This window comes from Mesoplodon densirostris, chromosome 5 (genome assembly GCF_025265405.1).
Source record: "Mesoplodon densirostris isolate mMesDen1 chromosome 5, mMesDen1 primary haplotype, whole genome shotgun sequence".
Classification (NCBI taxonomy): domain Eukaryota; kingdom Metazoa; phylum Chordata; class Mammalia; order Artiodactyla; family Ziphiidae; genus Mesoplodon; species Mesoplodon densirostris.
This window is the reverse complement of record NC_082665.1, coordinates 58,867,253-58,882,090: the sequence shown is the minus strand read 5'-3', so window position 1 is coordinate 58,882,090 and position 14,838 is coordinate 58,867,253. Positions and strand designations below refer to the sequence as shown.

The 14,838-nt window shown below is 37.2% G+C and overlaps 1 protein-coding gene and 1 pseudogene across 1 annotated transcript in view; both read right to left on the bottom strand.

The window, feature by feature from the left end:
- CD96 (CD96 molecule) overlaps window positions 1–14,838 on the bottom strand; it is a 90,538-nt gene that overhangs the window by 6,995 nt on the left and 68,705 nt on the right. The window contains 2 exon segments of the mRNA XM_060098809.1: window positions 9,489–9,557; window positions 10,068–10,145. Of these exon segments, the coding sequence (XP_059954792.1) occupies window positions 9,489–9,557; window positions 10,068–10,145 (147 nt within the window).
- Window positions 2,778–3,869, bottom strand: LOC132491021 (cytosolic 5'-nucleotidase 3A-like; annotated as a pseudogene).

Below are 14,838 nucleotides of genomic sequence, written 5' to 3'. Positions count from 1 at the left end.
TTTGTTTCTTTTTATGGCTGAGTAATATTCCATTGTATATATGTGCCACATCTTCTTTATCCATTCATCTGCTGATGGACCCTTAGGTTGCTTCCATGTCCTGGCTATTGTAAATAGAGCTGCAATGAATATTGTGGTACATGACTCTTTTTGAATTATGGTTTTCTCAGGGTATATGCCCAGTAGTGGGATTGCTGGGTCATATGGTAGTTCTATTTTTAGTTTTTTAAGGAACCTCCATACTGTTCTCCATAGTGGCTGTATCAATTTACATTCCCACCAACAGTGCATGAGGGTTCACACCCTCTCCAGCATTTACTGTTTGTAGATTTTTTGATGATGGCCATTCTGACTGGTGTGAGATGATATCACATTGTAGTTTTGATTTGCATTTCTCTAATGATTAATGATGTTGAGCATTCTTTCATGTGTTTGTTGGCAATCTGTATATCTTCTTTGGGGAAATGTCTATTTAGGTCTTCTGCCCATTTTTGGATTGGGTTGTTTTTTTGTTATTGAGCTGCATGAGCTGCTTATATATTTTGGAGATTAATCCTTTGTCAGTTGCTTTATTTGCAAATATTTTCTCCCATTCTGAGGGCTGTCTTTTTGTCTTGTTTATGGTTTCCTTTGCTGTACAAAAGCTTTTAAGTTTCATTAGGTCCCATTTGTTTATTTTTGTTTTTATTTCCATTACTCTAGGAGGTGGGTCCAAAAGGATCTTGCTGTGATTTATGTCATAGAGTGTTCTGCCTATGTTTTCCTCTAAGAGTTTAATAGTGTCTGGCCTTACATTTAGGTCTTTAATCCATTTTGAGTTTATTTTTGTGTATGGTGTTAGGGAGTGTTCTAATTTCATTCTTTTATATGTAGCTGTCCAGTTTTCCCAGCACCACTTATTGAAGAAGCTGTCTTTTCTCCACTGTATATTCTTGCCTCCTTTATCAAAGATAAGGTGACCATATGTGCGTGGGTTTATCTCTGGGCTTTCTCTCCTGTTCCATTGATCTATATTTCTGTTTTTGTGCCAGTACCATACTGTCTTGATTACTGTAGCTTTGTAGTATAGTCTGAAGTGTAAGCTGACATTATTGTTTGACCATGAAAACTGAAGTGTCAACAGCGAATAAACAGACCCCTGTGGTTACAGGACTGGTTAGCTGCTAGGTGAGTCCTTTTGACACATTCAGAGGCAAACCTTCCCCTTGAGTGGATGGCAGCAAATTCCAGCAGCCCATATGGCCTTAGAAATAGATATATCAACTCATTTTGTTTAGCTCTCCAACTCTGGCAAGAAAGTTCCACTTCTTGGCAGACTCCACATATCTGTACCTGATAACATGCCTATAATGTAATGTAAAGTAAAATAACTACAATACTATATGGTTATAGTCAGTAGAAAAACATTATGCTCATTTATTTAAAACATTAGTATACATGATTTTCCCAGCTGAATGCTTTCTTTTGTGTCAAGACCAAAACAATAAGCAAAACCAAAATAAAATAAAACAAACATTAAAACCCTCCTTAGCCTGACCCTTTCTTGTTTTCTGTCTAGATGCCAGTGGCAGTTACAGCTGCAGACAAAGGTATGTTACCAGGCCCTTTGGAAGAACTGAAAGTCACTGCTTTCTGGGGATTGCTCACAGGACAGTCTGCAATAGCTGCTCCACTTGGGGTCACCCCCCCAGGTTAGGGTGATTTTGTATATAGCTATTTTGAGTTTGTCTAGGTCAGGGAGATGTTCTTATCTTCAATATAGTTCTATGAACCTGTACGTGTGATCTTGATCCTTTTTGTTCTAGACAGAATGCCAAGGTCTATAGATGACAATGGACTGGGTACTTTTTTAATGCCAATTTTTAATGTTTAAGCCATTAAGCCAGGAGTTTGATTGACAAAGAGCAAAAGCAACTAAAAAGAAATTGGAGCCAGGCCTGGATTTAGGTAAAATTATGAAGAAGGCAGTTCGTGCTGGATAACCTTACGGATTTTTTGCCCAATATGGTGTCTCCTTTACTTCCTACTTTTAGGGCCTGATGCCTTTATTTCTTATCTCTTCAATGTCTGTTTGCAAGAAAGGATATGATAAATTAGATAAATTAGTTTATGCTAAACCATATGAATGGTTTAACAAGTGCTATCACCTTGAGAGAAAAGGGTATTTAAAAAAAGATTTTCTATTTTATGTTTATTATCAGCGAGTCAATATAGAACACTTGTAATGATCAGTTACATGTGGATACCAACTGTTTTTTCATTAAATACAGAGTGCCAGTCTTTTCTGGTCAATTTTGATTTTCTCCAAACAAGAAAACCAAACATAATACAATTTCAGGAGATGGTAATACCATCAGCGTGATCCATCCAAATTGCAAAAATGGCAATACTTAACTTAAAATCATGTAAATGATTTGACCATTTCATAAAATTTCTTGTTGGCCTTCTGTAAACTTTTCAAGTATAAAAAGATCTCAAAATATGTGTGATAAAATTGAATTACAAAATCCACTTTGGAAAACTAGGGAGTTATTTTTCTGATTTTCAAAATCTTAAAATTAAAAAAAAATAAAGAGGAAAATGTGTTGAGAGAGGTGAAGAAAAAGAAGCTTCCAGCTGATAGACTTAACATATCTGAAAATATATTAGTAATGTAAAGGAAAAACTTCAAGAGCAAGAATATATTACAATTAAGAGCATTTCAGCAAGATTAAGAGATGGGCAGTTCTTGTATTAACTGCTCACATAGGAGAGAGGTCTTTCTGAAGAATACCAGTTTATAGAATCCTCAGTAAGATAGAGCTGGCTATCTCCAGTGATTTATCTTTCACTAAAACAATACTTTTTCTAAAAGCTCACCCACTGCATCATTTAGATATCCAATTTTTAGGATGTGTGAAACACTGGCTACTCCATCTGCCATTCTTAAGTCTCCTTGGGAATCTCTCAGCAGAGTTAAATTATTATTGTCCTTTAATTGATTGAAATATTCTGTGTTCTTCAAGGTATCATCATGTTTGTTAAATATATAGGTTAATTCTCCTTTGAGAACACATTTTCATCAAACTCCATGAATGAACACTACTTTGACATTGGGATGATAAACACCAGCTTGATGGATAACGTCCTTAAGTACATCACCATTATTGGTTGAAAATATGAACATAGGGATATGGTGTGGTTAGAGTTTCTCAAATAAATTCTTATATCCCTCCTTTAGCATAACATCACAATTCCACAATTCCTTTAAATTTAGCTTTTGATAAAGGTTATTCGACAAGGAGACTCTGTGAACTTAGCATACCATTCTACCCTAAAAGGGTACTTCTATGGTAAAAACAAGATCAACTTTGATAGCATTGTCTTTTTCCTTGAATTTCAATAACATTTTTTGACATTCATTTGTAACCAGCTTACAGTTCTCAATAATATTATGACATGTTAGGCATCTTTCCCTTTGTAGGAAAATCCTTACCGTCATATAAAAGTCCATGATTATCTGGTTTGGCAGCTCCTCTTTTGACAACATCACAGAGAATTTCTGGTACTCTTATAGGGTTCTTGAGGCAAACTGAACTTTTCTAAAATTCTGGCATGATTTTTACATGTACAGACTTTATATTGAGTAATCAATCTTCCTTAAGACGCTTTAATTTCTGCCCTTAATTTTGTCCTAGAACAAAGGCATAGGGTGGCAAGAAATAATCATAGATGCAGGGCTTGGACACAGAGATCTCACTGATCTTGGTCTTCTGCCTCAACTTTTTCTTCAAGGGGAATATATACTGGGTCAGCATCACCTCTTCCATCAGGATGCAAATACTGGCACCAGCTACTGTGTCCACTCTTGCCATGATCACTTAGTCCATAAATTGGACCCCCTTATGCTCTTCCTAACAAAGATGACATTTATGAGCTTTGGAAGTGTGGGGCTTGTGTACTAACTGTGAAGAACATGGAGCCCCCAGAAATTGGTATTTTAACAGAGGATAGAATTTTAACTCAGAGGAATAAATCTTTAATTTGAGGCTGACCTAATGAGGCATTAGGTGACAGAATGGGAGCAGAACAGTGTTTTAGATAAAAGGAAAATGGAAAGAGATGTGATCTGAGACATATAAGATTTTAGAATTTGAAAATAAGGATGGTGAGTTTAGAGAATCAGCATCCTGGCCAACAGGGAACGGAGGGACTGAAGAGATTATGGTGCAGCCTGACACAGGGCCCAGCATTGTTATAGGTCCTGGCATTGCTGTGTCCCTGCCATTGACCCTCAACTCCTCAACTCTGGCTTCTCCATCACCCTCTGCCTATGGAAAGTAGAAGGGGTTGTTATGAAATTATTAGGCAAAACTACCAGGAACTTGAGGAGAAACAGCCAGGACCAGGGACAGGATAAGAAATGCACTTGTACGATTTAAGAAGAATATGTAAATTTTGAAGAATATGGGATGCAAGATCAAAGAACAGAATAAAGACCTCACGTGAGATTGATAAGAGGTACTCTGAGGCCTGTGTGTGTGTGTGTGTGTGTGTGTGTGTGTGTGTGCGCGCACATGTGGTGACAGTGAACTTGATGATTTTGGTAATGGGATAAATTGACTCATATCATTTTTCTGCTTGCTTAACTTAGACAGACAAACTGATTTCAATGTGGCTTTAGGCTCCACTGGGCCAGATGGATGGCAGGAAAAACCAGAGAGAAAAAAGTAATTAAGCTTCAATTTTCTGCTCCATGGCCTGATCACCTGTGTCAGGATGAAAATGTGTCCCAGGATGTTATTAAGCTCATACATTTTGGGTATTTAGAAGTTCAGATTTGGTATCCCCATTTCATAGATGGTTACAGTAAAATATGCATTACTGTTCTAGACTGTAGGAAATATGGAAGCTGAACTAGGATTAGATTCCAACACTCTTGAATCGCAGCCAAGACCTCTTCAAGTTAATAAATAACAAAATAACAACAAAAGAATATACTAAAACATACACTAATAAATTTATGGTAAATGCAATGTACTCAAAACTTTCTTGTGACATCCAAATATATATGAGCTATACAAAATGCATGTATAAGCAAATATCCCATAGAACGTGTTCATAAATAGCAAGGGCCCTAGAAACACTGCTAGTGGGTTTATTTCACTAGAAATCCATCCATTATCATTCTTTTTTTCCCTCTGAACATTTCATAAATCTATTGAAATAAACATATTGGAAGAAAAAAATCCCATTACCAATGCCTGATACGAATCTTGCCAAATGCATCATCTAATATTGGATGTCATATTGCAGTCCAATCCAATGAGTAGAAACATGTTTCAAAAACAGTTTGGGACTGAGCAATCAATATTAACTTGTTGGATCCTAATGTGTTTTTGTGAATGATTGTAAACAGAGCAACTCACTGTGGGGAATTTTTTCTCTAAGCTTATGGATGAAAAATGGCAAATGGTTAACAAGATCTTCTTGCATAAATAAAAATGTGGGTTTTCACTGCCAGGAAAAAAAATTGTTTGTTGGGTTTTAGAGTCCCTTCCTAGATTTCACAATTTCTAAGGCTATTTTTATGGTAAGAATGATAAAGAGATGTCTGAGGATAGATGAAGTTTTCAAGTGGGGAAGGACAGAAAATGTGAAGGATTACAAGAGTTCATTTCATTAGGAAATCTACTGAAAAGACCAAGAATATACTTTTGTAAATTAGGAAGCACTTTCAAGTAAGACCCTTTCAATTTTCTAGTTTCTGGGGCAAAAAGTACCTTGGGTGGCCTCTATGCTTCATATTGATGTGATGCACGGGGTAAAAAGGATTTTATTCTGGGCACACATGCTATTGTAATAACAATTTAAGTAAAACAAATAAATAAAAAGCTCAAAACTTTCAATTAAACAGATCATTTCTTTTCACTGTGTGTGTGTGTTTTCTTCCTTGCCCAAATGTACACATACCTTTTCAATCATTCGACAAATATTTCCTGAGCACCTACTGTTGCCTGCCACTATTACAGATGTTAGAATACTACAGTGAACAACAGAAAAGGGTTTAGGTCCCTGTTCTTGTGTATCTTACATTCTAGTATAATTTCAATAGACAATCAAATAATTCAAATAAACAAAGGAAAACATCAGATGCTACTTAAAATATGGGATAATTTATATGCAATCATAGCATAAATTTAAGTTGGAGTCCAGCTTTTTCCTATAACATTGTCCAATAAATTTTTATCCCCGTTGTTACATGATCTACTTTCCCTGTAACCAAGAAGTATTAATTCATTTATTGATTAAACAATATTTGTTGAGCACCAACTCAATACCATGCACTATCTCAGGCACTGTGGATACAGGTAAACAAACAAAAAAACACTCTCATGGAACTTTCTTGTATTATAGTATCAAGAGTAAAGGGTGACAACTAGTGTACGTAGAGTTTTAGCATAGTTTATTATAAACAACTCAATTTTATGTTAACAGCAATTTATGTTTAACATCGGATAAATGTTAATCTATTAAGTATGAACTTTCATCCCCAGTCTAATGCTTTTTATTATCAATTAATATCTGATTGTTAAAAAATTTCCAGCTTCTACCCTTTTCTATGTAGCTTAGTACATTTTGGCTATTGATTTTTTGGCTTCATAATATCCATTGAGTTATTATCTCATCCTACCCCCAACTCATACACACAGATTTTGGAATTATTATAAATAACACTATAAATATTTACTCCCCATCCCATCCCTTGTATGCCCATTCAAAAACAAACGCTGTTCTGAATGTTGTCTATTATTCACTTATGTATATTTTAAATTTTTATCACTTATTATGTCTAAGCCATATAGTGTTTGGTTGTACTTGCTTTTAATCCTAGAGATTATCATACTAAGTGAAGTAAGCCAGCCAAACATCAGAGAAAGACAAACATCATATGATATAGCTTATATGTGGAATTAAAAAAATGATACTTATTAGTGAACTTATTTACAAAACAGAAATAGACTTACAGATGTAGAAAACAAACTTATGGTTACCAAAGGGGAGGAGAGGGGAGGGATAAATTAAGTGTTTGGGATTAAAATATACACACTACCGTATATAAAATAGATAACCAACAAGAACCTACTGAATAGCACAGGGAACTATACTCAATATCTCATAAAAATATGAATGTAAAAATAGAATATATATTTATATATACGTATAACTGAATCACTTTGCTGTACACCTGAAGCTAACACATTATAAATCAACTTTATTTCAATATTTAAAAAAAATTTTAAATTTAAAAAAATAAAATTTACTTTAAAATATCATTCCATATATTGTCACTTGGCATTTACTTTTTTGACTCAATACAGTGTTATTAAGATTCATTCATGCTGTCATACGTGGCTGCCATTCACTCATTTTTCATTGCTCCATAGTATTTTATGATATGGCTATATTACAGTTTATTTATCCACCCTCCTAACTATGACCATTTAGATAATTTACAGTTTTTTTGTTATTATGAGTAGTGTTTTCCCCCCAACATTTGTGTACATATCTCCTGGACACATGTAATAATTTGTTTTTGTGGGGGTATTTATCTAGGAGTAGAAGTGTTGAATTGTCTGCTATGAAACTCTTCAGCTATAAAACATAACGCCTAAGTGGTGGAAAGAGATGGTACCAATGAATACCCTCACCAGCAACATATAACAAATTGTACTGATCTACATCCTATATAACACTTGGCAATTCCAGACTTGTTAATTTTTGCAAGTTGATTATGTGTAAAATGACTTCCTGAATTTAGTCTTCACTGGCATGTCCTGATTGTTAGAGAGGCTGAGAATCTCTAGATTTTTTCTAGCTACTTGTGTTTCATCTTTTGTGATGTGCCTATTTGTTCATTTCCTACTGCTTTTTGTCTTTTTAAAACTTGGTTTGTAGGCATTCTTTATATATTCTTGGTATAAAGCTTTGAACCTTTGCTAACTATATATTCTTGATCTTTTTTCAAATATGTGTGGCAAATATCTTCTCCCAGATTATAGTCTGCCTTTTTAAAAACTGTCTTTAAGGACTCTTTTGATGAAAAAAATTTTCTTAATATTATTGTATTCTAATTTTTCAATTGTTTTTATGGCTAGTGTCTTATGTCTCTTCTTCAAGCCCTTTCTTACCCCAAAGCCAGGAAGAAGTTCACCCTAATTTTATTACATGTTCTAATATTTAGCTTTTTGACACAAATATCTTAAACTACATGGAGTTTATTTTTGTGTACTGTGCATGGTGGGAGTGCATTTTAACATGTTTTTCTTAAAAAATATCAATGTTCCTGGGTCCACTTGCTGAACAGTCTCTTCTTTTTACAGTACTCTGCATGCCACCTTTGACATACATCTAGGTTACACTGCCTTATGGATCTCTTTGTGTGCTCTCTCTTCTGATACTGCCTTTTCATTCCTGTATTTGGGTACTGAGTTCATGGGTGTCTATTATATTACCAACGTATTTGTTGAGAGAAATGCGTTACATTAAATTATAGAGCGTCATGCCCAGACTAAGAATGAAACTGTGTCATGAATTAAAGATTGTGATTAATCTAAATCTGTGAACCTGAGGTCCATAAAAGAGATAAAATAAATAAATTATGCTCAAAGAGCGATATTACACAGGTTCCTTTTCTCTCTTTGATTTATTTCCTAAGGACAAGTTCCCAGCAGTGAGATGACTGACTGAGCCAGTGGGTATAAAAGACTTTTAGACGTTTTCAATGTACAACTTAAATGTTTTTTAAAAGGGACATACACATTTACTCTGTGGCAAAGGGCCCGGGAGTTAAATTCAGAAGTCCTGCACCTGTGGCATCCAGGTTTTTCTTCACTTTAGCCACATCCTTTGATGCTTCCCACAATGCTGATCTTTGTCTTGTACCACTAAGAGGCAGTATACTTCCTTTTCAAATCCTGTCAATACCTGCTAAAGCAGCATCAGCAGACCCTGCTGCTACTTGGTCAGATGACAAGTAACAAACCATTTCTGTGTCTCACACTGGGCTCTCTCTTTTTTTTTTTTTTTTTTTTTAGTGATACGCATATTCTAGCTAGTTCCCTCTTTCCCCAGATCTACTGATAGTTTGCTTTTTTATCTCTACTTTACTCAGATGTTGCCTTCCTCAGTACGGCCTTTCAAGACCACTCTATTTAGAAGGGCAGTGCCCCTTCACCCTTGATTCTCACTGTCTCCCTTCTCTGCTTTATTTTTTCTGTATCACTTATCACTATTTGTCTGTCTCTCTTCCACCAGATTTTGGAACTTAGGTCTGTTTTGTTTACAGATATATCCCTAGCAACTACAACAATGCTTTAAACATTGTCAATGCCTTGTAAATATTTGTTAATATGATTATAAACAAAGCACACAGTAGCTGTTCAATATATGTATTGGGTAAATGAATGAGGCCCAGAGTACTCCAAGCCACTCACAGTTACACTTACAGTATTTGGCGTCTTTCCCACTGGAGGTCCAGGAGTAGTTGAAGCTTCGGGTAGTCAGGTCGTTAATTGCTGGCTGAAAGACAAAATTTTCAGAATTCCACTTTCTTATAAGGCTATAATTTAATTTTACTTTGATGTGCTGAATTTTTAAACTATATGACTTTGGGGAAATCTGAAATTGAAAATATGCTTTGCTACACGGGAACACTAGCTGGCATAATAAGCAAAAGTCTGTAGTTTATGTTTAATGCCAACTTGTCATTGATTTTCTTTCTTTTTCTGTTCTTGTCACCAACTCAGATCACTGGGAGTATTGTCAAGATTAATATTACCTTAAAAATCCCATGACAAATGAAAATTACAATATAATAACAAATCACCAACCCATATTTTTAAGATTACAGTGATTGGCATATTAGTATAGTCACCAGATTATAACTTGCCACAGAGTAACTCAAAACCAAAATATCAACATCAAATGAAAAAAAGATAGCATTTTGCCCAAACCTCAATATTATCATAGCTGTAGTGTTGTGTTGTCTCTTTTGAGTCACATGAGGAAAGCCTTGCTATACTCACTTTGAGCACTTGGAGGGGTGACGTTTGGAGTCGACATAGTCACATCTACAAGGACTGTTGAAGATGGAGCTGGATAACCTACTCTGAAAAAAAATTCCCAAATTGTCATAAGTATTTACTTTCACATGTTTAAATATGCCACTATGCTTAACAAGGGTGGTACGTAGAGCATGGAGTGTTAAGAGTTGGAAAGAATCTTAGTGAATACATACTCTAATGGCTTCATTTTATAAATTAGGAAACTGAGTTCAAAAGTTCTATGCTTGTGGTTACACACCCAATATTCACACTTTCAAAATATATTGTTTTAGCGTCTCCTGTGTGCAAGACTATTCGACATGCAATGAACAATGAAGACAAGGTCCTCACCCTCATGGAACTTATCTTGTAGTGAATCTTCACAACTGTATATAATATTTTCACATACTAAATATGGTTTCATATTTACTTCAATTCTTAGCTTTCAAAATCATCTCCATCTTTATAAGCCATCATATTTCCCATTCTCCTCCCTCCCTTGCCCCAAAATGAAAGACTAATTCATATTCATTTGAAAATATCTCTGGATATAAAGCAAGGTAGATTGAAGAAGAAAAATACCCTACCACAGCAGACTGAAACATGTTTATGTCTCTAGGGAAGACAAATCTTTAATAGATTTTTTATTTATATGTATTTCTCCTTTGTTCCAAAACATGTTCATGGTGGCTTACATAAATATGCAAGTGCAAGAAGATAAAAGAAGTGGATAGAAAGAGAAAACAAGGGCAAGGAAAAATAAAGTTAGAAAAAGAATGTTGAGTTTTGTTGAAACCTGACTGGGGATATTACATAAAATGCATTCCTTGATGTAGTGTTCTCTTAGTAGATATGGACTGCACATTTGGTCAGAACTGTTTAGTAACAATGTTAAGAAATAAAAAGTATATGCTATGCCATTGGACTTCCCTGGTGGAGCAGTGGTTTAGAATCTGCCTGCCAATGCAGGGGACATGGGTTTGATCCCTGGTTTGGGAAGATCCCACATGCCGCAGAGCAACTAAGCCTGTGCACCACAACTACTGAGCCTGTGCTCTAGAGCCCATGAGCCACAACTACTGAGCCCACGTGCTGCAACTACTGAAGCCTGCATGCCTAGAACCCGTGCTCTGCAAAAAGAGAAGCCTCCGCAATGAGAAGCCTGCACACCGCAACGAAGAGTAGCCCTTGCTTGCCACAACTAGAAAAAACCTGCACACAGTAACAGACTCAACACAGCCAAAAATAAATAAAATTTTTTAAAAATCAAATATCTATAAATATATATATATAAAAGTGTATGTTATGCCATTGATGAACATTATAAGATAAATACAGTCAATTTTTAAGAGAAACACAGCTATTCTTTTTATTATGATTAAAAAATTTTTCTCCCCAGTCTTTATAAAAAAGATACTGTAAAATGTGTACAATATTCTCAACAATATCCTTACAGTATGGCAGCCAATATGCTCATTCACCCTCAAGCTTTAGTTAGTAGTGAATAGCCTGGCAACTTCCCAGGTACCTCAATTCTGGGAAAGGGCATGCCTTAAATAGAAAACATGGGTAATCAAATCTCTGAAAGAAGTATATATAAGATAAATAAATAAATGGCATTGTGGTTCATAAGAAGCTCACATAAGAGATGACCAACAACAATCATTTTAGAATATAGCCTAGCAATGAACACCAAAGACATACTACACACCAGCTCCATGAATACAGTTAGATACGGGGAGATGTGTTATAGGCTGCCTCACGTGATGCTGTATGAGGAACGAAAATGGGCAGCCAGCAGCAGGATGGGCAGAAAAAAGTGCTTTAAAGACAGGATATGCACAGCTTCATTTATTCAACAAATACTTATCGAGTTCCCGCTATGTACTAGTATTGGAGACAAAGTGCAGAGAATGAGAGTTTTTGCCCCTGCCCTTATGGAGTACACAATTTAGTGAGAATAAAGGTCAATATGGCAGATTACTGGTTGGCCACCAAACCCAGTCCTCTTCTTTCCGGCACAGAGAAACTACACTTCCTAGCCTCCTGTGCAGTTAGGTGTGGTGGCCGTGTACCAAGTCCCAGGCAATGGACTGTGAGTGGGAGTGATGGTTGTCACTTCAAGGCTTGTCCTATAAAACATCCCACATATGATCCTCCATGATCTTTCCTCATGTGCTATCCAGGTATTATGACATAGAGTGACTTGGAAGTCACAACTTAAATGTGATAGAGCTGCCACAGCATGGGTTACAGAACAGAGCATTCAGCTACTTGCTTGTCCTTTTATTGGTTCTTTCTTTTAGGATAAATAAATTTGTATTATATCAAGTATAAATGAACAAAATGAAATGTTGGAATTTGTTGTTACTGTAGTTTGTTTTCTTTCCCTCACAAATAGTATAAAGAGAATTGCAGTAGAAGATAAGTACTATGGTAGAGAAAATGCACTGTGTTGTGGGATTACAGAGGAAGGACACATAAATAACCAAGACATGTGAGCTCAGCGAAGGCTTTCTGGAGGAAGTGACGTATCAACTAGGCTTGAAGGGTAACAAGAATTAGCCAGACAAGTTGGAGAAAGCGGGCAAGCAAGGAGCAGAATGTTTCAAGCAGCGTGGACAGAAAAGGTGGGAGAGAACTGAAGCCCGATCAGAATGTTGAAGGCACTCTGTGAAAAGAAAAGGGATGAGGATAGAGAAGTAAGAAGAAGCTACATCCTTAAGATTCCACGGAGGAATAATATCCAACTAGTCCTTAACAGATGTTCTGACCCCAGGGTAAGTGAAGGGTGGCCTGGACTATAGCGTGAAGGCTGTGGGGAAGAAGAAAAGTGGACAGGTTTCAAGTGTGGGCTCTACAGGCTTGGTAAATGGCTGAATGTAGGAAATTAGGAAGAGAGAGAAGTCAAAATAACTTCTAGTTTTCCAGCTTGGGCAGATTTTTGGATCAAGGCATCATTATCTGAGAAAATAAACAGAACAAATAGCTTTGGAAGGGCAAGAGGCATGAAGATGAAATAAATTTTGGACAGATTGATTCTGAGTGCATATGAGACATTCAATTCCAGAGGGTTGAGCATGTGAGTCTGAATCTTAGGAGTAAAATTAGGCTGCAAATGAGTATTTGTGAGACATCAGCATGTAGACGGTAATTGGAGTAACTGAGAGCGCCAAAGAAGATGGGTCCTGGCAGAAGAGAAGAGGGCCTAGCATGGAACAATGAGGACCACTTCCATGTAAGGTACTGGCAGGAGAAAAGGAGATTGAAAAGGAGGACCCCAGGGAGGCGGGAAGAAAGCCAGGGGCTATGGCTTAGAGAAGCCAAGGTGACAGAGGGTTTCCAGACGCAGGGCCAGTCAGTCCAATTTAGCAAATATCTGTGAGTGAGCGCCGTGTGCCAAACGCTGGGTCAGTGCAGTCAAGTGCCGCCAAGAAGACAGATTCGCTTCTAGCTCTTAACTGCTAGAAAGTCATTGCGTTAGACTTGCATACAAAGCCTGAGAGACACATTTGCAAACCACTTGGAGATGTGCAAAAGCAGTGTGGCTTAGCTATTAAAAGCATGAATTCCAGAGCCAGATACCGTGAGCTGAAGCCTCGCTTAGTTCTAAGTTAAATGTATGCCCTTGGTAAAGTCTATTGACCTGTCTCTCCTTCTTGTATTCCTCACATCTAAAATAACAGTAATTTTCTATAGGGTGACTGTGATGTTTGAGAAATCATCACTTGTATGAATTCTCGTAGAAGAATGCCTGGCATGAGGTAAGCACTAAAAAGTAATCTTAGAAGCTATACAACACGTCATCTGCAGTTTAGTTCAGGGGCTGAAAACACAAGCATATTGTAGCAATAGATGAATCTCCTGATGAGTCCTACCATTGACCCACTTTCCTTGGTCTTTCTAGAAGGACTCTGATTCCAGGTAACCAATCCCTCCCTCCCCAGCCTGGCCCAAGTCAAGAACTACATCCCAAAAGGCTGCACCAGAAAAGGGCTGTCTGGGGTGAAGAGAACGGCAGCGTGCTGGGCATTAGCTCTCTGATGGCATACTGATGCCTCCTGGCAGAGTCACCTGCAGCTCTCCTCTTCCACCTCACTGAGCCCCCGTGGCTCAGATTCTCGTGCAGTCACTGTAACTTCCAGCTCACTGCCTCCTACTGCTCATCAAGACAAATGGCAGGAAAAAATGCACCAAAAGATTGGCGGCAGGATACACGAAGTGGCTGTAGGGCGAACTCAGATTGTCTCAAACGGAGTATTGGGATCACATTCCTGGACACCCCAGAACTGCTCTTAGGGAATTGAGCCCTGGCGTTCTCCCACTGGCCCACCCTGGCCGACAGTCGAATAGCAAGGAGGTCAGCTGCTGTTCACTCCCTGTGAGCATTTGGCTGGCTGTGCTCCACCACACCCTCTAGAGGAAGGCCCACGAAGTCTCTGCATCAAGAGCAGCTGTGCTTCTCCTCTGCAACTGGCTCATTACGATTTTAAGAACCTATGGATCACAGAGTGAATTTGAATTTCTTTCTCTCATCGAGATGGCTTTATCTTTGTCCCTCTTTGCAGTAATTTCTTCAGTTATCTATTTTTAAAATTTTGTAAGTTTACCTCGTAACCATACAAGACAAAGTAAAAAATGTGTAGAAGAAAACTAGCCATAAGTAATCATTGGATACTCTGGGATACTGAGAGATATGATGTGCTCCTCCTAATAAATATAGGAAGAAAAGGTGAAAGAGGAAGTGAGGAGG